This window comes from Protopterus annectens, chromosome 1.part2 (assembly GCF_019279795.1).
Source record: "Protopterus annectens isolate FY-2018-M chromosome 1.part2, PAN1.0, whole genome shotgun sequence".
In the NCBI taxonomy this organism is placed as follows: domain Eukaryota; kingdom Metazoa; phylum Chordata; order Ceratodontiformes; family Protopteridae; genus Protopterus; species Protopterus annectens.
Window position 1 is genome coordinate 195,952,477 of NC_056727.1, and position 26,085 is coordinate 195,978,561.

The 26,085-nt window shown below is 37.5% G+C and overlaps 1 protein-coding gene across 1 annotated transcript in view; it reads left to right on the forward strand.

The window, feature by feature from the left end:
• The window catches only part of PROX1 (prospero homeobox 1), a 210,725-nt gene that overhangs the window by 38,688 nt on the left and 145,952 nt on the right, over positions 1-26,085 (forward strand). The window contains exon 2 of the mRNA XM_044055509.1: positions 1,719-1,826. Within this exon, the coding sequence (XP_043911444.1) occupies positions 1,719-1,826 (108 nt within the window). The remainder of the gene's footprint in view (positions 1-1,718; positions 1,827-26,085) is intronic.

Genomic DNA, 26,085 nt, shown 5'->3' on the forward strand with positions numbered 1-26,085 from the left:
GCCATGTTTTACTACCTACCTTTAAATAATTCTGATCATAAAATACAGTTTACTTCATGATTTATTTGCCTTAGTTTCAAAGTCCTTTTCAAGTGTGTGTGTTCCTCATCAAAGATGTATATAGACACAGAACACAGTAACACATGCACCAGCTCACATGCATGCATGCACACATGCACGGAGATTTGCTTTACGAACTGTATCCCATAGACTTGGTAAAAAAAAGTTAGATATTAGATTTTGAGTAGATTTAAGATCATGTGATTTTTTGTTATTTTACAAAGTACTCAGTGGTCGACCTAATTTATACATAGGTAGAGAAATTGTAAGAACCATGGATTTAAGGTTCGCTGTGGTTTCTGACCATATTTCAGCATTTTTATCTAAAGTCCTAACCTAAGAAGATGCCAATGTTATCAAAGTGTTTCTTTGGTTAATTGGTCTTTTAAAAGTTTAATAATATAAAAGTTGTTAGACATGTAATTCTTTCCAGAAAGGTGATGTAATCCAGGTTTGGAATTTATAATCTTCTTTCGTGACTGTATGGCTCATATATCTCTGGTATTTTATATATGCTTAATTTTTTTCACAAATTTGTACAATGTGAATGTGATTTTTCCTCTTAGAGTTACAGATAAGGCACTCTTTTCTTATTGTTTAAATTAGACTTTCCAAAAACAGTAGGCACCAGACAGAACGATCTGTTAGTTTTATCAGCTCACGGGGGAATTCCAAAAGACTTGTTCTCAGTGTAAATTACCACTTACACTGAGAGCAGGTTTTTGGGAATCTGGCCCCCAGTGTAAGCCTGATTATAAATGGCCCTTACACCAAAGTAAGTCACTTACACTGAGAGCAGGTCTTTGAGAATCTGGTCCCCAGTAAGCCTGTTTATAGATAGGCCTTACACTAAAGTAAGTCACTTACACTGCAAGCAGGTCTTTGGGAATCTAGGCCCCATTGTAAGCCAGTTTATAGATAGGCCTTAAACCAAAGTTAGTCACTTACACCGAGAGCTACTCTTTAGGAATCAGGGCAGACTTAAACTGAGAGCAACTCTTGGAATGTGTCCCTAGGTTTCAGAACAATTACTGTACCACAAAAACAAGCCTCTACATTATCTGTGAAGATTTCACATTGGCATTATATTTTATACTGCAAAATATGACTTGTAGCATTGTCTGTTGTGGCAATTTAAATGAATAGTGTTGGACATATTAATTTTGAATACACTTAGATGATATATTGATAGATGATGCAAATCCCCTGTGAAAACAGTATCTGTTATGATTAAGATTTGGGAAATGGGTATACAATCTGCAGATATTGCCATCCATCATAGTTCCTTCTGACGGATAGTACTATGGCTCAAAAAACATTTCCGCTGCAGTTAATAAGGGGAACTGTTGTCTGGGTTGCGGGGAGTTTACTTTACACAATGCTACATTGCTTATTCATTTCAAAGTTACACAGTGTTGCAGGATTTAATGCTGTACTTTCTGAGTCACATCCATGAAACAAAGTGCAACATAAAATAAGTGAATACATAATGATATTGTGAAACTTAATGACCTTTGGAAATTTTTGAAAAAGACCCAGGTAAATGATCAATTTTTACTCAACTCCATGTATCTGTTTTCCCTTCTTATTTTACAAAGCTATGTACTGGATGTGTATTGTTCATATGGACTCATTCTCCTTAACTATGGATATTCCACATGCAGGAAGGACTTTCTCCCAACCACTTGAAAAAGGCAAAACTGATGTTTTTTTATACTCGGTACCCAAGCTCAAACATGTTGAAAATGTTTTTCTCAGATGTAAAGGTAAGCTCATGTCTTTTTGTTTTGTTTTATATTTTATGTGTGTCAATGCATGTTTAGTATGATAACTGTCTTAGGTTTTAGAGTTGTTTTAATTATGTGCTGTCACCATATATCTTCTCTCACTGCTTTAGGTTTTAGAGTTGTAATTGTGCACTGTCTCGGCATATTTTCTATATAGAATGAGCTTTAAAGGCATTATAAAAATGTGCATAAGTCACAAAATCTAAGAATGGGCATTTATTAAAATTGTATATGTTCTCTATATCCATGCCTCAGTCCTTTAAAACAGGACACCACTCTCTTAGAGTGCTTGTCTTCACATAGGATTATTGTCTAGTTTAATGAAAATGAAATCTTCTCATATATGTATAATGTTAAATTGTACCTTTAAATAAAATACAGTGTAGATAAGGCACCAAAAAAGGACTCTAGTCCTTTTTATATGCAGATGTCTTAATAAGTAGTAATCAAAGTTTCAAACAAAATATTAAATATATATTATATTTCTAAGTCTATCTCTTATTTTAAATTTAGTGTGGTGATATTGATAATTCATTCAAATGTATGAAGTTATATTGATATAGGTAATTTAATGCCACAGTAAACAGATGAGAAGTAAAAAGTTAAGTATAAGAAATAGAGAAGTGTTGATAATTTTCTATAAGCAGGTCATGTTAATGTTTTTTTAAATGTATATGTGAGTGAGTGAGTGACTGTATGTGTGTGTGTGTGTGTGTGTGTGTGTGCGTGCGTGCATGTGTGTGCGTGTGTGTATGTGCATGTGTGTGCGTGCGTGTGTGTGTGTGTGTGTGTGTGTGTGTGTGTGTGTGTGTGTGTGTGTGTGTGTGTGTGTGTGCGTGTGTGTGTGTGTGTGTGTGTGTGTGTGTGTGTGCGTGCGTGTGTGTGTGCATGTGTGTGTGTGTGTGTGTGTGTGTGTGTGTATGTGTGTCTAGACTGTAGGTATGTGGAAAGAAAATGTGTATAGGTAACAAATTAGGAGAAGACATTTCTGAGATTGAAAGAAAGAGTGATGTGATTTGAAGTAACACACAATAAGATGTATGAGCTTCCTTTTGAAGATTATCTAAGAAAAGTGCAAATGTTTCAGAACAAACAGATGTTATGTTTCAGAGTGCCTATTTGCTCCTCTAAAGGTAATTAGTATCCTAGAACATTGTGCATTGAATTTAGGCTTTTTTAGTTAAACTGTAATCTTGGATTTTGTTATAAAATGTGAGTTAAACAGAGTTTTTAAATGCAATATAGTATTAAAAAATGTAAGACAAATACAGACATGTAGGATGTGGTAACAGAGAAGTTTGGTTAAGTACTTGGTACCACTGATTTCTCCCTGTTATTGTTATTACTAAACACTTGATCAAGGTCATTTTCATCCGTGACTTTCTAAGATTCATTTAGCTAGTTTGGTGGGGAAGGGGATGGAGACGGTTTCCACTCCTAAACAGCATCATGCATGCACCTGAATGCATTATTATTTCCTGGGTGAATTAACATCGTTAGTTAGGGAACAGTATAAACCCATGCTGCTAACATGTAAATAGTGTATGCAATCCAAATATGTTTGATAGATAATAAATTATTTTCCAACTATGATTACTTATTCAACTCTATTTATGCAGCTTCAGTCTCACTACAGGAAATATTTTCTTATCCATTACACAGCTTTGTAACTTGACAGTATAATATTTGTATGTACTCTGTTTATGATAGATTAGTGTGAAGTTTCATGAGGAAAACTGAAGAGCCAATGTAGGATTATGTTTGAATTGCACTCAGATTTATCACTCACTATGTGACAATTAGCTTCTTTTTAGAGTTTTCTGAACGCCATACAAAACTTTCAGTAGTAAGTCATCATGCAGTGATTGTACTGGGAGCTGGTTTGCCTTGAGTGTAGATTCTGAGCACTGTTGTCTTTTATATGGCTAATGGTATTCTAAGACTCCCCCATAATGGAAACTAAGTCTGTTGTGTCTAGAATGCTATTGCAGCTTACAGTATGGTCCAGTCAGTGCTCTTAGAGGCAGAACAGTGAACAAGTAAGAAAGTAATATAGTGTATTTACAGGAGTGATGAGATCTCTGCTGACTTCATGTTCCAAATATTAGGAAAAATCTGAAGATTAACAAGTAACATTTTGTGACTGCCGTCACTAATGTACTTTCAAAAACAATTCAGCTTTTTTAAGAAAGTGGAAGATTATAAAGCAAAATTAGTGACATTGATGAATATCAAGGGCAGCTGGGAGTCCATCAGGCCATAGACCTCAGTAGGTAGGCATCTAACTCATGCGTAATCTGAAGCTATACGAGGATGGGACCACTCAGGGTCACTATTTATAAATATGGAACATCTGTAGAATGCCTCTCACTGGAGCAAAATATCTTGTCATTGTTTGTTGCTTTTTCCATCTTGGAACTGTCCAGGTGGCAAATCATATGACATGTGCATATAGAGAACATTCATATCACATTGACATACAGGGGAAAAAAAATCAAATAATAGCCAGACTTGAGTACTGAAATTGTTCTCACTATCCTAAGCATCAGTCATCACATCCATATCATGCCAGTATGATTCATGGATAAAAGTCAAGGGAAAATTCCCATCAGTAGAGTGATAGCTACTCATGCATGCTTTATTCTGCTAGAGTATAGGAATTGCTGGGTATACTGCAGGTGCTTTCATGATAGTAGCTCGCAACACACTTGCCCACTGTCAATTGCTTGAAAAAGCAAGTGCTCAAACTCCCACTAGCCTGATCTCCCATTTCTGCATAGCTCTCCCAACATCTGATCCTATAAACTACATAGCCCTACCCAAACCTAAACCCCAAACCTAAAACTTCCACGCAGTTCCCAACCCAGCTCCTCAGTCCCTGATTGTAAACGTCCAATCTCATCCATAATGTTAATGCGGTTTGCTTCCAAAACCTAAAACTCAACTCCCCCTTCCTTAAACCTAAACTCCTCATTGACTCCATAACTCTAAAACTCCCTTCCTGCTCCCTAAAACTAAATCTCCTTTCCCACTCCCTAATCCTAAAATCCCCCTCCCGATCCCTAATCCTAACCCCCCCCCCGCTCCTCTCCCTTGGCTATTTGCCTGAACTCATGCTCAAGTTTGAACATGAGCAGCAGCCCACATGAGCTACAAGGCACTTGAGGCCCTGCCTATGAGGCAGTGTTTTTTGAGCATGTGGGGCATAAGCACCTATAAAACACTCAGATTGCTATCATATGTATCCCTATGTGCCCCCTCAAAACTAGCTTCTCGTGGGACTAATTTGTAAGGTAAGCTCTAGAAAAACTTGACAGTAATAATCAAAGGAAACCAATGAAATGGGTGCCTTTGCAAACTCCCACTCACAAGCACAGAATTATTTATTTGCTTAATTATTGAAATATATTTTATGTTATGGTATTTATTTGACATTTGTTTACCAGGTATGTGAATTGGTTTGAGGTCCTTTTTCCAGCTATAGTCTCTGCCAATTAGTCAGGCACAAACAAACGACAAAGGCTTATACTGTACAGTAAACAACACAGAGAAAACTATGAAAGATGAAGAGAACATTCATACTCAGACAGTGCGTTAGATAGCACATTTTTAAGGTTAAATTCTCTGATAGCACAGTTAAACAAAACTCATTCTTGTGCAAATTAACATGGAACATGCAGACTGTATGACATATGACTTTATAGTGCTGGGAGTTGTAAATCATGAAAATGACAACAGGGAAGCCTATATTATCTTTGTAACTCACACAAAGTGATGAGATTTCACATTTGTAAGGGTACATCAATCTGAACTGATAATATTCATGCATACCGATGCCATTCATGTTTACAGTAGTTTACATCCTTTAATATTATGAAGAGGATTAGCTGTACACATAGGCAATATTTAGTATTCTCTTATACAACAGGTTACATCACATATAATTTTATGTTTGCATGTATCATGTGCTGCTCTAAGTAGTTATAAAGCATATACTAGCAGCGTAGAATCTTAATGACAAAACGCTAGAGTTGACTTGAAGTCGAGATTATACAGTATGTATTAACGGTATTTTATTGTTTGGGCTAGACCACAGAATTATAAGATATTTCAAGTTTTGAGACCGAAGCTGTATAATTAGAGTTGAAAAAGTAATTGTGTTGGAAAATAATTTACAGTATCAAGCATATTTGCATGATATACACTATTTACATGTTACCAACACAGGGGTGCTTCATTCTATCAATGCTGATATGGTTAAGGATGTACCTATAGTAACCAAGGTAATGGTATGATATTATATGTAATTAGCTTGTATTTCTAAAACAGCTACATTTGCATTATTTAAAGAAATGCGCCTTAAGATGCTTTTTGAAAGTGTTTTGGGTTATCAGTTTTCTAGATTTTGTCTGGCACACTATTCCAGTGTGCAGGGACAACTTTAATAAAAAGTAGATATTGTGGCCTGAGTGATGATATATTCCTTCAGTGTTTCAGGGTATAGCATTTCTTTTTAGTAATTAGTTTGTTATTCGGTGGAAGCAGTCATTTTTCATCAAGAAATTTGAAATGTAATGTTTTTGATAGTTAGGCTCCATCACTAACAGGTAGCAGTTTATATTTACTTAGGGTAACATGATGTCCTCTGATATTTGCAAGGTGTATAAATCTCAGAATATTATTTTTGGGGGTTTGAATTAAATGTATGTCGTGTTGATAATATAGTAATAATATACTTTTATAATGTTTTGCATGTCTGTTTTTGAACAGTTCTACAAGTGCTGAGAAATTTGAATACTTAATTAATAATTTTTACTTCAGTTTTCACCCATTTGTAAACCTGTTCACAAAACTAGGCTGCAGATTTCTTTTCTTTTGATGAAAGCAACAGTACTCAGCCAAATTAGTGTACAGAAAGGCCTTACAGTAGCTGCTTCGAGAAAACAAAAGTGATGATTGTTATTTACAACTTAATTTGTTGTTGATGCGATGTAAACGGAACATAAGGAGGATGAATAAGCTGACAGATTCAGGACGCATTATTCAAATTAGCAGATGAAGGCTGTCTTCTTTGAGCTGCACTCTCCCTTATTTTGTAAAACACTAGGATCTCCTGTTTTTTGTTTTTTTTTGTTTTTTTTTAAAACACTTAACTCTGTGGCAGTGTGCTTACATAGTCCCAGACATCTTATGTCAAAATGTTTTACACATTAAGCTAAGTACACTTTTTCTAGCTTTGGATGAAAGCCAGAGATATAGTTTCAAATTGTACTACATGGATATTGGCAAAGAAATGGCATCAGCAGGAAAGCTGATTCATTATTTTCACATAAGATATTGAAATTAAGCAATAAACTACCTTCCCTCAGTAAGAAAAACAGATTTGTTTGTCATTAAGTAGAATGCAGACTTCTGTTCTCATTACCTATTGTTTTGCCTCTAACATCATTTTCATAGAAGCAGTTGTGGTAAGAAAAGTAATAAAAAACATAGCTAAAACCCAGCCGGCATCATTTGACATCAGTAAAAATTGTTACCTGCCCTGCAGTAATCTGCTATTAATTTGTTTACTCAAAGGGGCATTGGCAGTGTACCTCAATCTAATTCAGACTAATATGTATAAATATGGGCATCATTGACTCTGTTGAATCAGCAACTGACTGACAGAATGAATGACTGTGAAATGCCATCAGTAGTTTTGAATTTTTAATATTTCAAATGAAAGAAACATCAAATGTTTGCAGGTAAGACAAGATTGGGTTTGAGTTTGTAATACTGAAATCTTTAGGTATTCTGAAGGTTGTGGCATTAGGGGTTTTGAGTGTTTGTGCGATTGTAGGTGGGTTAGAGTAGGTTTAACTGATAGCATAAATGTAATGTAATTTGTGTGTGTGTGCGTGTGTGTGTGTGTGTGTGTGTGTGTGTGTGTGTGTGTGTGTGTGTGTGTGTGTGTGTGTGTGTGTGTGTCCAGGTTGTCTAGATTAATGGCACCCTCAAATTTGAGGCTGAGGACCAAAAACAACAAACAAAAAATCTTTAGGTTAAGCATAATAGTTCCTTGCTATATTGCAGCTTTTCTACAGTTCACTATCATTTATTCTTAACAAGTAGCCTTCAGACCAAGAAAAGAGCTGTTATGTGTCTCAATAACTCTTTGCTAAACTATGTTAAACACTTTTGCTAAACTATAATAGAGCTATAGCTGCTACTCCTAACAAATGAACACTGACTGCCATTATTTTCGCAACGTAGACTGTTAACTTGACTGCAGCTGGTGATACTGCTTATAAGGTCCAATTTCCACATTTCTGCAGTACTGACTGTGCCACCTAACAGCTTGCACCAAAGCCAGTGACACCCTTTGCCCAGTCCTTCTATGGATGACCTCCTATTATTCCATCTATCGAGTAACTCTTTTTTTGAATTGCAGTATCTTGTACTTGTTATCTCGGAGTCTTAGCTGGTACTTCAGAAGGCAGTCTGTTAGTTCATTTGCATCCTCTTACAGCTTCTTATCACACTGCCTCACTGGTGTAATCTTTCACCCATGAACACACTCATGTCTAATTTCAATTACAGTATGTAAAAGCACAGTCTCCAATGGCTGCGCCTATCACAGAACCCAGTAACACCCACCTTGCCACAAATCTAGGCTATAATAATTCCTTCATGATTCTCCTATTTTCATTATTTGCAAGCCATTACCCCATTTAGCCATCCTATCCATTTGTTCATTGACTGTGGGATGCAGCAATGTGTGAAAGGCATTCTTAAATTCTAGCTGGTAATGTCTACCAGCTGCTCCTTATCTTGTTTCTCTGTGACACAGTCAGGGTACTAGATGGGGATGAATTATCTGTTCCTTGACTATGCAAGTTAGTGATGGAAGTGTCCTTGATATATCCCTTTATATCAAGGCCAATAGATTATGGTTTTAAATTGCTTTGTCTTACTGTGGACATCAGATTTCAATATTATTAGTTCTGGGGAACCTAAATGTTTCCTGTGGTAAGACGTGCCATCCCCTCTGTGAACAGCCTTGTTACAAGCAGCATGCTTAATGACGTGAGCCATATTTCATTTAACATTAAAATAGTGGTGCTGCGGTAGCATTGTCGCCTCACAGCAAGACGTTGTCCCGTTCGATTCTCAGCTAGAGCATCTTCTGTGTGGAGGCATGCGTGAATGGGCATGCCTACGTTGAAGGTTGTGCATCAGGGCTGGTAACTCGTCACGTAAAAATCCACTACCAAACATTAGCGGACCGGAGTTCCGTTGTGGTGACCCCTGACCGGGATAAGCCAAAAGACACAACATTAGCATCTTTTCCTTCAGAAATAACTGGGCACAGGCTTGCCTAAACACATATCTTATCTCATCTTTTTAAGTAAGCTTTGGAATATGTTCCTCCTTTCCTTCCATTCCTACCTTCTTTTCTACTTACCCTTTCTATAGTGACAGACTTCCTACATCATCTTCAATACATACTGTAAATAAAGTCACTCATTTGTTATGTTTATTTCCTTACTGGTTGTTAGTAATACTTCACTATCCTTCCCTAGTAGGGCAATGTTTAAAGTGTTACTTCCTTCTGTGGACATACTCGAAAACCCTCTAAACCCACATTTTTTTTCTCATCTCTCCTTTCTTACATGGACTAATTTACCTTACAATGGCTGCCATGTATCTCTTTATGTAAGCTTACATTCTCAAGTAAAACCCCTCTGTCCTTAGAGCTTCTCACTTGTTGCCTTTCATGCCCTTCTCTCAATGGAGAGGGGGTAGTTACAACATTATGTAGATGCTGTGCTGCTAGACCTCTTAATTCCTGACTGTGTATAATACTCTGCTTTGTGCTTTAGTACTAATGTCCACCCTCCTGTTGTGGTACGCTGTTTGTGGTGTATAAACGCATCACCTCCTGAGAATGTGCAGTCTTTACTGCTGAAGCTTTTTTTTTTTTTTTATTATGTAATCTAGCTCACAAATACTACTGCGGTGGTGGTGCTACGGTAGCATTGTCGCCTCACAGTAAGACGTAGCCCTGTTTGATTCTCAGCTAGAGCGTCTTCTGTGTGGAGACATGCGTGAATGGGCGTACCTTCGTTTAACATTGTGCATCAGGGCTGGCAACTCGGCACATAAAAATATACTGCCAATCATTAGCGGACCGGAGTTCTGCTTTGGTGACCCCTAACCAGGAAAAGCTGAAAGACACAACAACAAAAAATCTAGCTCACAAATCTTGGCACGCAGTGACATCTTTTAAATATGGAAGTTTAGGGCCTGGAGTTTATAGTTTATATCTTCCCTTTAGCCACCTGAATTTTCTAGTCCTTTTATGTCTGGTTTTGCGAAACTTTATATGCATTTTATGGTGAGACTGTAATACCTGCTTATTTTATAATCTTGAGTCAGCAGTAGAATGTCTGAAGGTAACATATGTAGCTCAAGTCAGATGATGTGTTTTATTTTTTAGTTATTTTTTACACACAACTTAAATCTTAAAATTTTACTGACATTCCACTGTTCCAGGTCCCAGAATAATACGTGTTTATTAAAATAAGTAGAAATGCAGTTACATAAAAGACAATTGCATAAACAAAAGAGCATCATACAGTATTATATTAAAAAAACTACTTGGCCCATCTAGTATGCCAAGCTTTCTACCTAGTTGCTCTGATGTTAACCAGTGTCTTGCACCTGTTCAATTGAACTGATTTATATATTCTCTAGAAACACTTGTACTTTCCACTATTTCACCGTCTTTCTCAAGACAGCTGTTCCACATCTTTATAAAACTCTGCAAAACAGTAATAAAACTGTTTATATTAGTCTACGTCTGCCAGTAGACACAGGGGGTTAAGGCTGTTAGCTGTAGTCCTTGTGGTAAAGGATTTGATTCCATTAACTTGTATTTGCCTACTGTTTAACCATGAGCAAGTCACTTAACCAGATATTACTTTGGTGTTTTCCCTGAAAAGGAACTGTGGGCCTACTTGGTTAACAAAATTATATTGTTATTATTATGTTCCCTTGCATCACAACCGCACATCTTTTTCTTTTCTTCATTCAGATTGCCATGGCCTGATTTTTTTTTTAACTAATTGCTACTTATACCAAAATTCCTGTCCCAGAAAATACACAAACAGCATGCATACAGTGTGTACTTAGATGGGCTCTGTAAGTTTACCAGTTGAATGCTGTGAGTATCTTTTCATTTTTAATTATGTGCATAGACACAGAAACACACACAGCTAGATAAATGTAGGCTGACATCCTTATGGATTTGTGTCATACAATCAAATCCATAATGAATGAGGTTTAATGCCCTGCAAGGTGCCCCACTCAATGTTATCAGTATATTTCAGTTTTTGTTATGTATACACATACCCATTATTTATTATACTCAATACATAAAAAAATCTTTAAACACTTCAGCCTTTCTTTGAGAACTAAGAAGCAAACATTCCCTCAATTTATTATAGGTTTCTACTCAACATCAAATAGAAGCCATTTTCCTATCAGACCCATAATTAGTAGAGCACAAATAGGTTACCAGTGTTTTAGGTGACTTTCAGAAGGTTTCTGGAAACTAGCACTCCTCAGTTCTAAGGAAAATCCACTGGACAATATAGCCTTTTTCCACTGAAGGACTTAACTGTGTGGCTCTGTAGATCAGGAGTTAGAGCACAGCTCTTGTAAACCAGGGGTCATGAGTTCAAATCTCATCCAGGCCTGTGGTTTTCCTAACCAGCATACCCTCCCCACATAACCCTTAGCTACCTCCTTACTAACAAACCCCACATATAGGTGACCAAGGTACTCAGAGGCAAAACTGAGTTGGATTGCACAGCTAGGCTTATAAAGACCCTGGTGGTCGTTAGCCTGGTATAAACCTACAAACCAACTGCTTTCTCAATCACTCTCCCATCCTCCCAAAAGGAGGAAATTTAAATTTCGCAAACTTAGTTTCCTCAGCTATAGCTCTAACTTCCTTACTTTCTCAGGACACTTGTCTGTTCCAGCATCCGCTTTTATTTATAATCAGGACAGAACTTACTAAACTATTCTCTGTCTACAGTTAAGGGCTCTGTTACATTATGTATGTGTATCTGTATATCTATGTATATCTATCTATAACGTGTATAGCTATATCTATATATGAATATATCTATATATAATATACGTGTAACTATACTATAGTATATATAAATATAAATGATTCATTGCACATTACTGGGTCACAGTTCAACAAAAGTGTTTTATGAATTTTATCCCAGTTAATCTCCAACACAAATGGTACCATATGGGTTTTCTAAAGAATGAGTCCTACTTTTCCTTATACATTCTGCTGGGGAACCCAGACTGTTGAGGTATGTTTCACTAAAACATTTTTGTTGCACTGTGATCTAACAAGGAACAGGAATGCTCAGTGCATCAGAACCAATACATATATACATGTAAGTATTTATCATTAGACTGACTGTGCATGCACACACACACACACACACACACACACACACACACACACACACACACACACTTGAAGACAAGCAGTTGAACACACATGCGATTGCTCATGCAAACAAAATATAGTCAGTTGCCCACTTGCAATGTATGCTATATTTAATCTCTAGGTAAAATCAATACTCATTAACTCAAAATGCACATACACACATATATACACCCAGACACACAAACATAACAAACTTACACATACTTCATCATCACATTTTAGAAGCTGATGACGTCCAAAACAACTGAAACATATTAAATTAAAAATAGTCATAAAAATTAAAACACACATGCACAATGAAAATAAAATGGAAAGAAAACATCGTTTACATGAGGGATTTTCCTATTACACTCCTAAGTTATATATATACCAACTTCCAAGTCGCACACCTGTGACCACAGTGAGTCCTTTGCTGTGCTGCTGTAGTCGACATAGCCCGGTCTGATTATAGCAGTGGTCATGTAACCTTGTATCAAATGAAAAATCAAACAGTACATCATCTTGACTTTCTGTATTAATGAAGTACAAAGATACTACTGGAAGAAACATTCCAGTATCACGCCTCAGGCAGACTGAAACCCAGTCTGCAAAGATAGCAAAGGTATCCCAAAACAAAGGTACATGTTCATGTCAAAGAGTGTCTTTTTAGGGGGATCTTCCCCTCATTTTGTTTCAGAGACTGTTTTTGGAGTATGAGAAAATTTCATAAAGTAAGAGAAAAAATGTCACAAAAAGCACATTTTGATGTTATCATATAGAATCATAGGAGGTTACTAGGCTATCGACCGAGAGGTCATTTTAAGAATAGTCGTTTCATCCCAATTTAATAGCATAGATACTCTAGTCAATACCCAGGATTGTATTTAGTTATGACTGCCCTTGTCCAGGAGGGTTGTGGGCACTATCCCTGGTACGAATTTATGGTGCCCCATCCACTCATCCAGGTTCCTTTTGAAGTGTCATAAAGGTGCTCTGCTTCACATGAATTGTCAGGCTATTCCAAAGATGCAGCAGCCACTGGGAGACAAATCTGTCCCTCCAGCATGTCCTATATAAGTCGCAGGCCATATTTTGGTCCCTGCAATGGATATCTGTACTGCTGTTTGATTTAAGGATGTGCAGCAAATTCATTAGGTTTGGGTCAGAGATTGCTCTTTAAGTCAGGCATAAGTCTCCCCTAAGAAGTCCATATGATACTGAGTAGAGTGACAGGGACTTTAGTCAGTCTGTGTAAGGCACTTGTGGAGTTTGCACGGTATATGCCGAAGGGGCATTATACTCACTTATGGGCCTGATTAGTGATGAGTATAGAGGGATTATAACCTCCTTTGTTCTAGAGTTAATGCCTTTTCTAATCAAGTTTGCTATGTAGAAAGCCTTCCTTACTGCAGTAGACACATGGTGGTCAAAGTTAAGGTCGCAGTCTACTTGTGATACTAGATTGCTTACCACTTCCTAGATACATAGAGTATTGTTATTAATTTGATAGTCTGAAGTGACATTGCTTTTAGCGAAAGGAATAATGATGCATTTCTTTGCATTCAGTTTGAGACCATGACTAAAACACCAGTCGTTGGTCTTCGTAAGACCCTCCTGAAGTACACTGATGTAATTTCAGGATTCAGTAATTTCACCCAGTTTGTAGTCATCCACAAACTTGGTCAGCCACAGCCCCTTAGTTTTGGCCTGAGCTTCTGAGATGTATAAACCAAACAGCAGAGTGCACAGCACTGACCTAAAATTGTGTTAGATAAAACATATGAGTACTAGGCATGTATGAATATAGTTTTTACAATGGTACTGAAGCTACATTTTCAGAGATGTTTGACTTTTTTTAATTTGCTTTTTGCCCCTTTTCCATTATCGCCTTGAGAATAATAGGGAAACAAGACCACTGTGTTGAAAGTGAGGGAGAATCTAAACAAGCCTTGTAAAACACACAAGTTCATGTTTCAATGTGCACAGACCTGTATGACTTCTAGAGAAACATGCTAAACAAATAATCCACTGGTTACAGTGATGCAGATCTGAATACATTTAGGGTGATTTATGCAAATATCCACCTGGAACACTGTACCGGTTTCATGTCTTAACTACTTAATATGCCAGAGATAGTTATAATTTTATCATGAGTTTTGTTTTTTTTAAAAAAAGCAGACTTTACCTCTTTTCTATTATGAGCTCATTTTCAATGATCTGATATTTTATTGGGGAATCAGTATCTTTTTCTAAGAACTGTACTCTTACCAACCCAGAGAAAAAGAAAACTTGATGTTTATTAAGCACAAGCTTTAGTCTTGAAACCACAGGTGTTTCACTGAAGGTGAATGATATTGCCAACCATCATCATGTTAGCCTTAATGGAAATGAAAGTAGCGTCATTCACAAATAATTGCTGAAAAGCTCTTCTCTCTATGCTTTTTCTGTTCTCCCATCTTACTGATTTTTAAGCAGATTTTTTATGTTGCCTTCGTACATGTATGTGTACATATATGTGTGTATGTGTCTGCCGTGTCTTTACACATACCTATATATATATATATATATATATATATATATATATATATATATATATATATATATACATGTATATATACATATATATAAATAAAAAAAGAAAGAAAAGTACATCCAAACTCCTTCATCTCAGGAATAATATGAAAAGCATTACAAAAGAAATGAAGACCACTATAAGGTGGCAGCCTGAGGGAGAACACTGACAAGGCGTGATTGGATGTAAGACTTATTGGCCTTGAGATATCTATGAATCTGTGTGTGTGTGTGTGTGTGTGTGTGTGTGTGTGTGTGTGTGTGTGTGTGTGTGTGTGTGTGTGTGTGTTTGTATGTATGTGCTTTTGGGTGTAGGTGTGTGGGTGTGGGCTTGTATATATGTGATTTTGTGTGTACGTGTGTGTGTGTATACACTTTTGAACTTATATATGTACAAATATGTGTGCGTACGTGTCTGTGTGTGTGTCTGTGTCTGCGTGGGGGGCTTTTGAGCATAAATATATGTGCAAATGTTTGTGTGTGTGTGTGGGGGGGGGCTTTTATGTATTTGTTTTTGTGTTACATGTGTGTGTGTGTGTGTGTGTGTGTGTGTGTGAATTTTGATTATGCAATTGCAGAGACTTATCTTGAGAAGACAGATGCTAACATTATTCTTTGCATAAACTCCTGCTTTGAATGCAGTTATACTGATTCTGATCACTCAGGGTCTTTCAGTTACACCTATATAAATAGCTTTAACTGTATCAGAGGCAACTAATATGTTGTGCACAAGGATTCTGATCTGTACGGTACTTGCATCATAGTGATGGGAATGTGTGTATATTTGTGAGGTATACTGCAATGAGGGGCAGAGCAAAACATTTAGCTTTACACATTACAGGAAGAGAATAACATCAAATGAAAATACTTATAGGCATCTAACATCTTTTAAAACATTATCAAATGCCTTTACCAACATTCACAAAATATTTCCCATGCTTAGTAATTGATTTCAGTTTAATTTTAAAATGTAGAACTCCTTGCAGCTCAGGTATTTTATTGATTATAAAGTTAACTTTTCAATTTTTCCTTTCCTTACCTTCTGTTTAATGAGTCTCGTTAATAAACATCAGTATTAAATATTTAAATAAATAAATTAAGACTTTTAGTACTAAGAAGGCACTGTAATTTGGTCTAGACAAGCAAAATTTCAGGAGAGCTTTAAAAGTGCATCACATATTAGCATTTGGAGGCCTGATCCCCCAGTGGTCAGGCCATGTAGTGCTTCTTCCCTACCCCTCACCTTGTTTTCTTATCCATGACATGACTATTTTAATAGCTATCCCCCGCCTCCATGATGTAAGCCCCTTGGTACTCTTTTCTGATAGATACCCACATTTTCACCATCACCCATGTTTTCATGTCCCTGTACTTGTGTTTTAACTGATAACTCTTCTCCGACCTGCACCCCTTACTTGCCCCCAACACTGAAGTTGTAACAGATACTTCCCATCCCATTCTCCTACTCTCTAATCTTCTTGACTGCATCGTGCTTGGATCTGTATTGAATAGTACCTTGACACAAGGTCCAACTTTGTCACGATGGGATAGTTCAAGAAATCTCCACACTGTATGGAATTGTTTTCATATCACTAGCGTTATGTAAGGTAGGCATGCAATGCAGAGGTAAATGCTGTGTAAAGCAGTGCTGTACTGGTAATATTACTGTTTGTGTAGTGGACAGATGTGCAGCTGCCATACCACCTGTTTTGTGACATGAACCTACTTGATATCTTCTCTTGCCATTTTCCCACTGTATCCTGGTTACACAAGTCTCTACCAGAGCCCTTACCTATGCTTATAGTATATATCAGAGGCAAAACAATTAGTCCATGCAAAGTATTTTTTGGCATGCATGCGGCTATCTGTGCTACTCAGACTGGGTTGTTTTGGATAGTGTATATCATAAGTAATGTACCAATCAGCCACTGTGATCCACATTGCACTTGGCTTGCACAAAGGGAACTTTGGTATCGTGATTCAGAAAACTATATGTCTGTAAACTGCATCCTGACATTTTGAAGAATTATCATACTTTATGCAAAGGTTTTGAAATAACATGTTCTTGACTGCCCTTTGAAACTGTAACTTACAGACCTGTTATAGATACCAGTTAAGCATAAAGATGTGTAGCTAATCTAGTTGTCAATGTAACCAGGAAATAATGTCCTTTCACCAGCATTCTCTAGGTCAGCAAACTACAAACTACACTGGTACACTTAAAAACTGCAAAAATAAAAGCTAAAAAGAGAGAGTTGGATTATCTAGAACATTCCTGAAGAATAGCCTTGTAGGTTCCTGATGAGATGGCAGAAACTTAATGAGAACAAATATACACATACATCATCATCATCATCAACATCATCATCATCATCTTCTTTCAGCTGTTCCCATTATGGGTCGCCACAGCGGATCATCTGTTTCCATTTCTTCCTGTCCTCTGCATCTTGCTCTGTCACACCAACCACCTGCATGTCCTCTCACTCCACATCCATAAACCTTATCTTAGGCCTTCCTCTTTTCCTGTTACCTGGCAGCTTCATCCTTAGCATCTTTTTCCCAATATACCCATCATCAAATCCTCAGCACATGTCCAAACCAACGTAATCTTGCCTCTCTGGCTTTGTTTCCAAACCTTCCAACCTGGGCTGACCCTCTAATATACTTATTCCTAATCCTGTCCACCCTCGTCACACCCAGTGCAAATCTTAACATCTTTAACTCTGCCACATCCAGCTCAAACTCCTGCCTTTTTGTCAATGTCACTGTCTCCAACCCATATAACATAGCTGGTCTCACTACCCTCTTGTAGACCTTCCCTTTCACTCTTACTGGTACTCGTCTGTCACAAATCACTCCTGACACTCTTCTCCACCCACTCCATCCTGCCTGTTCTCTCTTCTTCACCTCTCTTCCACATTCACCATTACTCTGAACTATTGATCCCAAGTATTTAAACTCATCCACCTTTGCCACCTCTACTCCTTGCATCCTCACCATTCCTCTATCCTCCCTCTCATTCACACACATATATATTCTGTCTTAGTCCTGCTGACCTTCATTCCTCTTCTCTCTAAAGCATATCTCCATCTCTCCAGGGTCTTCTCCACCTGTTCCCTACTCTCACTACAGATCACAATGTCATCTGCAAACATCATAGTCCACAGGGACTCCTGTCTGATCTCGTTTGTCAACCTGTCCATCACCATTGCAAATAAGAAAGGGCTCAGAGCTGATCCTTGATGTAACCCCACCTCCACCTTAAATGCATCCGTTGCTCCCACCACAGACCTCACCGCTGTCACACTACCCTCGTACATATCCTGTACCACTTTTACATACTTCTCTGACACTTTTGACTTCCTCATACAATACCGCAACTCCTCTCTAGGCACCCTGTCATATGCTTTCTCTAACTCTACAAAAACACAATGCAACTCCTTCTGACCTTCTCTGTACTTCTCCATCAATACTGTCAGAGCAAACATGGCATCTGTAGTGCTCTTTCCCAGCATGAAACCATACTGCTGATCACTAATCATCACGTCCCTTCTTAACTTAGCTTCCACTACTCTTTCCCATAACTTCATGCTGTGACTGATCAATTTAATCCCTCTGTAGTTACTACAGCTCTGCACATCACCCTTATTCTTAAAAATCAGTACCAAAACACTTTTTCTCCATTCCTCAGGCATCCTCTCACTTTCCAAGATTTCATTAAACAATCTGGTTAAAAACTCCCTGCCATTTCACCTAAACACCTCCATGCTTCCACAGGTATGTCATCTGAACCAACAGCCTTTCCATTCTTCATCCTCTTCATAGCTATCCTTACTTCCTCCTTGCTAATCCATTGTACTTCATGATTCACTATCCCCACATCATCCAACCTTCTCTCCCTCTCATTCTCTTCATTCATCAACTCTTCAGAGTACTCTTTCCATCTCCTCAACACACTCTCCTCACGTGTGAGTATGTTTCCCTCATTATCCTTTATCACCTTTACCTGCTGCACATCTTTCCTAGCTCGGTCCCTCTGTCTAGCCAATCGGTACAGGTCCTTTTCTCCCTCCTTAGTGTCCAACCTTTCATACAACTCTTCATATGCCTTATCCTTAGCCTTTGCCACCTCTCTCTTTGCCATGCACCTCATCTCCTTATACTCCTGTCTACTTTCTTCATCTCTATGACAATCCCACTTCTTCTTTGCCAACCTCTTTCTCTGTATACTCTCCTGTACTTCCTCATTCCACCACCATGTCTCCTTGTCATCCTTCCTCTGTCCAGATGTCATACCAAGCACCTTTCTAGCCGTCTCCCTTACTAGCTATGCTGTAGTTACCCAGCTATTTGGTAACTCTTCACTGCCACGCAGTGCCTGTCTTAACTCATTCCTGAACTCCACCTCACAATTACCCTTTTTCAATTTCCACCATTTGATCCTTGGTGCTGCCCTCACACTCCTCCTCCTCTTTTTGATCACCAACGTCATCCTACAAACCACCATCTTATGCTGCCTAACTATACTTTCCCCTGCCACCACTTTACAGTCTCCAATCTCCTTCAAACTGGCCCTCCTACATAAGATATAATCCGTCTGTGTGCATCTTCCTCCACTCTTGTATGTCACCCTATGCTCCTTCCTCTTGTTAAAATATGTATTCACCACAGCCATGTCCATTCTTTTCACAAAATCCACTACCATCTGACCTTCTGCATTCCTTTGTTTAACACCATACTTACCCATCACTTCCTCATCCCCTCTGTTCCCTTCACCAACATGCCCATTGAAATCTGCTCCAATCACCACTCTCTCACCCTTGGGTACAGTCATCACCACTTCATCCAACTCACTCCAAAATTTTTCTTTCTCCATCGCACTCCCATCTTGTGGATCATATGCACTAACAACATGTCTTTTGAAGTCCTTTGTTCAGATTAATAAGTACACATTTCCCCTTACAGATTTACATGTTTGACCAGCCCACATTTGATAGAAACATCCCTGACTGAGACACACAATATAATATGACTCACTAATGACAGTAGGGTTTTTTTAATTTTTTGGTCCTTCTTGGGACTTCATATCACTGGCCCAGCCCCCAGTGCCCCAAGTCCACTCCAGGTTTAGTGGCTTGTTTCCTACCCCCCTGACTTGTTCTGGTATAGCTGGGTCTGGTTGGGGATCCTAAGGGTGTTCTATACCCACTTAACTTCCCTGCCTTTCATGCTCATTGCTTTTATGCTTGAGGGTGACTCCCCTCTTTGAACCTTGCTTCCCCTAAGAAAGCATGTGGCAAATTCCCTCCCATCTGAGAGGGGCATGCCCATCCCTCCCTCCCTGCTTCCCCATCAGTCACACTAGCTACTGATTGAACCCAGGTCAGCTGAGCCACAGTCAGGGATGTATCCTTTTACACCTTCAGAGTGGCCTACAAATGACAGCAGTTTAAGATGAAAACAAATTAATGCCACCAGCAATCCCCATGCGTATTCCTTAATAAATGCTGCCAACACCACAGATATGCAAAAAGTGGAAGAAATGTTGTCAGGTATTTGTCTTGTTTTTAGTGGTCATTTATATCTTAATAGCCACAAGCAAATCCAGTCACTGCTTGCACAGTATAGTTATTTAGTGGCCTCAAATGCAAAGTGACCACCATTATGATTCAAATACATGCGATACAGTAAGCAGGAGAAGTGCATAGGAAAACCCTAGAAAATGTCTACAAGTGATATATAAATAATGGATTGTTGATGTTGTAGTAAAAATGTGTTGCAACACATGAAGCTTTACTGGTGTAGACCATATGGAGGTGAGTAACATGGCCTATGTAAGAGTGCTGCTTCCTTACACTGACATAGATAACTGTACCTCAGGCCTCCCATCTGTCACTGAATTACACTGCAGATGTAGATCACTGATAACCAGTCCAAACTGGTCCTTTGTCTTGACCAGTAAGCACAGCCATAACAGAACTTTTCAAGAATGATACAGGAGCCCCACATCTGTAAGATGTGGAACATAGGGTCAGTGCTTATTGTCTAAATCTCGTGCCATTATCTGAAGAGGTAACAGCAGCACTTAAGAAAAGGAAGGATAATACAAGCTGCCTATGGGAAAAATGACTAATTAAATGCATTAAATGCTACTCCATACAGGTGAGCCACTCCAGCTTTTATTATATCTGAAGAGGACAAAGGCTTGTATCTGAGATGTTATTCTGTATTCAGAATAAGTTATTACATTTTGTTTCTTATAAGTCTTCTTATTTGTTAGCTGCACATTAAACAACAGGGTAAAACAAGTCAGGTGGGGCTGTCTGTCCATTTCAGGGTATGTTACCAATGATTTCCTATGTGAATCTGTGCTGTGGCCACTTCTTGGCTATTCTTCTGGGATATAAAGGAGAGAAATGACTTTGAATAAACAAATATGCTTATAGTTCCAAACTGGGTGACATTATTACTTTAATAAAAATGAAAAACATTATCCCAGGTGGTCTACAAAAATATATACCTAGTGCAGCTTTATTGGCCTTACCTATAATGCCAGTAAATGTGGCATTGTGATGCTCAATAAAAAAATGATAAAAATATGGTTATAGAATAAATGCTTATATCATAAAAAATGTCAGCATCATTAAAGTTCTAAACATGGTTACTCAGTCATGGGAGATAATTACACTATTCTAGACATGGTTACTCAGTCCTGCGAGATAATTACACTATTCTAGACATGGTTACTCAGTCCTGCGAGATAATTACACTATTCTAGACATGGTTACTTAGTCCTGCGAGATAATTACACTATTCTGGACATGGTTACTCAGTCCTGGGAGATAATTACACTATTCTGGACATGGTTACTCAGTCCTGGGAGATAATTACACTGTTGTAAACGTGGTTACTCAGTTCTGGGAGATAATTACACTATTTTAGACATGGTTACTCAGTCCTGGGAGATAATTACACTATTCTAGACATGGTTACTTGGTCCTGGGAGATAATTACACTATTCTAGACATGGTTACTCAGTCCTGGGAGATAATTACACTATTTTAGACATGGTTACTAAGTCCTAGGCGATAATTACACCATTCTAGATATGGTTACTTAGTCCTGGGAGATAATTACACTATTCTAGACATGGTTACTCAGTCCTGGGAGATAATTACACTATTCTAGACATGGTTACTCAGTCCTGGGAGATAATTACACTATTCTAGACATGGTTACTCAGTCCTGCGAGATAATTACACTATTCTAGACATGGTTACTCAGTCCTGGGAGATAATTACACTATTCTAGACATGGTTACTCAGTCCTGGGAGATAATTACACTATTCTGGACATGGTTACTCAGTCCTGGGAGATAATTACACTGTTGTAGATGTGGTTACTCAGTTCTGGGAGATAATTACACTATTTTAGACATGGTTACTCAGTCCTGGGAGATAATTACACTATTCTAGACATGGTTACTTGGTCCTGGGAGATAATTACACTATTCTAGACATGGTTACTCAGTCCTGGGAGATAATTACACTATTTTAGACATGGTTACTCAGTCCTAGGCGATAATTACACCATTCTAGATATGGTTACTTTGTCCTGGGAGATAATTACACTATTCTAGACATGGTTACTCAGTCCTGGGAGATAATTACTCTATTCTAGACATGGTTACTCAGTCCTAGGAGATAATTACACTGTTCTAGACATGGTTACTCAGTCCTGGGAGATAATTACACTATTCTAGACAGGGTTACTCAGTCCTTACACCACTTTGTCACTCACTGATCTGTATTCGGTAGTCTTTGAGCATGAGACCTGAAACAACTTGAGATGGTTCACTGAAGCTGCACAAGAAAATTCACAGGGTTGGAAAACTGGAGCAATTCAGAAAGGCCACAGTAACAGCCAGGTTATTCCATTTCTTTTACATTTCTTAGAAGTACCCCCAGCTTGGTCCATAAGACAATATCAGATCTAGCTATATTTGAAAGTTTATGCATGGAATACACCTCAAGGGAAGCTAGTATCAGGCTGGAGAACATAATACTGATAATATGTCAATAAGAGCAGAGGAGCTTAAAACATAAAATTATATAAAATGTCAAAAGCTGCTACCCAAAAGTTAAAACTCCTGTACAAAAATGTAAATAAAACAACAGCAAAACACAGGAGTACGAGCTGGCAGAATAAGAAAATCCATGTCAATGAGCCTCCGTAATAAGAACAAAGCACAAGGCAGGCAGTCTTCACTTCACCAATGGATAAAACAGTCTTCACTTCATGAAAAAGATAAAGTTTTCTTTTTTATTCAACAAGTAAACAGATATAGCAAGCGCTTTCACCCCAAAGGGCTTCTTCAAGCCAAAACACCAAATATCTTTAGGATGTCCTATATATACTCTTTAAAACTGACATCATATCCTGTGATATAATTAAATAATAAGCAATTAAATGGCATGTGACTATTAACCATTGCATTCTCACTAATCAACAATAAAAGGAAAAAAAAATAAAAAATAAATAATAAAAAATAAGAAACAATAAAAAAGACACAACTCATTTAAAACATACGAATAGCATAATAGAACCATCACTTGGTGATTCATATTAAATACAATACTTCAATGAGGGAAAGACAAACGCATAAATACATCAAAATGTATATATAAATGTATGTGTGCATGCTAACCACTACACTAAACCTTAAATCTCCTGCCTTTCAACATATGTCTCATGGGTACTCTATCATTTAAGCCAGGCTCCCTATCTGCTCTCAACTTGATAATCCATCTGGTCTCATTCTGTTCAGTAAAGTTCACAACATCACCTCTTCTAATTGTAGGTATATTAACCTGTATATTAAGGAACTTGAACTTGTGTTGTGCAGATGTTTCCAATACATGTTTCACAACATCACCTCTTCTAATCGTAGGTATATTAACCTGTATAACGAGGAACTTGAACTTGTGTTGTGCAGATGTTTCCAATACATGTTTTGATAGAGCATTTCTATTAGATTTAATCCGAATATTGTATTGGTGCTCTCTAATCCTGAATGAAAGGTGGTAACACCGAGGCGCTGGAGAATAAAGAAAGATATCTTGTTTCCTTGATTGTTTTCTTCTTTTTCACAGTCGGTGAAAGATTTTTCTATTTGTGGTCAGAGTTGTGTTGTATTTAAATGTATGCCAGGCTGTGTCACTAATTCATCTTTACTAGTATTTGACTCTTATGTGCAAATTTCTCAGCAGTATTTTTCCAAACTGGGTATTTGCAAAATATATATCTTTAATGTGACACTACTAAAGATTCAACGCCTAGTTTATACACTGCTAAAGATTCAACACCTAGTTTGTACACTGCTAAAGATTCAACGCCTAGTTTGTACACTGCTAAAGATTCAACGCCTAGTTTGGACTGTCACGTTATTGCCATTATGTCAGACTATGAGCATGACTGTGTCACTGCTTGGACTAGTGATGGATGGATGGCCACTGTGTCACTGCTTGGACTGGTGATGGACGGAACGCCAAAGTAATATAATACAAAAGGAACAACCTTTTAAAGAGATGTCAGGAAGGATGCTGTTGTGCAACTGCACATTTATCAGATATAAAATGATGGAAAGATTCAAACTAAGAAGAAGGAAATAAAGAGAAAAGAGGTGTGGTATAAAAATGACTTAAGGCAAGACATTTATGTAAAACAGTAGTTTTGTGGATGTGATGAAAGAAATAGGATATAAATATTGCAAATACATATGTGGGTAAATTAGAAATGGTGTGAGATACATTTTCTTGAATATCGGCTGCTCACCAGTGGAACATAAGGACATGAGCCATGGATAGTAACTGATAGTATGCGTACAGGCAGGAGTGAAATGTCAGTAGTTGAGTTGTAGCAGATGGAGTAGAATAGGAGTTCGATTGAAGCGAGTTCATAATATTTATTAGGTGGTCTCAACCTTAAAATGTTTGTGGAATTCCTGTTTAGCCTGACCCATATTATCTTTGCTAGAACACAAGTTTCCATAGACTCTCCTAAAGTGTATGGGGAGGAAATTCTATGTGAATATTATGAGAAATATAACATTTGGGACAGATGAAAAAAGGATTGCAGTTATTGGTTAGCACCAATTTCCAGTCATCCAAAATTGCAAATGGTGAAGTTATAAGAGAAAACATAAACATTAATTTTATTTTACTTTATTATTTTATTGAAATCGGTTAATTAAGGTAGAGCACTGATCCATGGGGACCATTTTCAGATCAGCCTGGTATATATAAATGAAGTGTTGAAGCAATATAAAAAACATATCAGTTATTAAACAGTTTTTAAAATGATCAGTATATCAATTCGAAATAAGCATAACATAATAGTTACATTCTATAGGTAACAAACAACTTAGACAATTTACAGTGTACTTGGACTAGTACATATATAGTATGTATGATAATGTAATCCAAATATCATGGTGATCGGAATGTAAGCATTGTTCTGTGTACCCATGAACCCTGCAGCTGAAATGTGACATAAAGTAAATGTACTAAACAAATATAAGATTAAAATGTAAACAACCTGATAAAAAATGTAAATATGCACAAGCACCATACAAACTGTCTGCAAATATCCTGAGGTGACAAAACAAAAAAAAACACAAGCAGTAATTAGAACACTTAGCAGTGGAGTTTGCATCCATCTGTTGAGCTCATTACCCCCCCTACTGAACACCTTATTTTAAACATTAGTTTCTGTATTGCCCTCTGTTTATGGATTTCCTGTGTGGCGTTTCCTTACATTTTTTTACAAATTTTTCTGGTATGTACTCCTAACTTTTTCTTTTAATCTGTTTAGTGATTTGCTTGAGCTTTCAGGTAACAAATTATACCTTTCACATTTCCATCTTCTTTGCCATTTCTCTGATTTGCTTCCAGTCAATGCTGCATTTATTAATTAAGCAATAACTGACAATGTGGTGTGGTATATTGAAGATTTACCCATGGTTGGTGTGGTTTAATCATGAGGGCGAAGCCTCAGTGATTAAACAAAGGTAACCATGGGTAAATCTTCAATATACCACAACCACGTAGTCAGTTATTGCTATTATACAATGACATTATTTAAGAAAAAAAAAAGTACTTTTCTTAAATA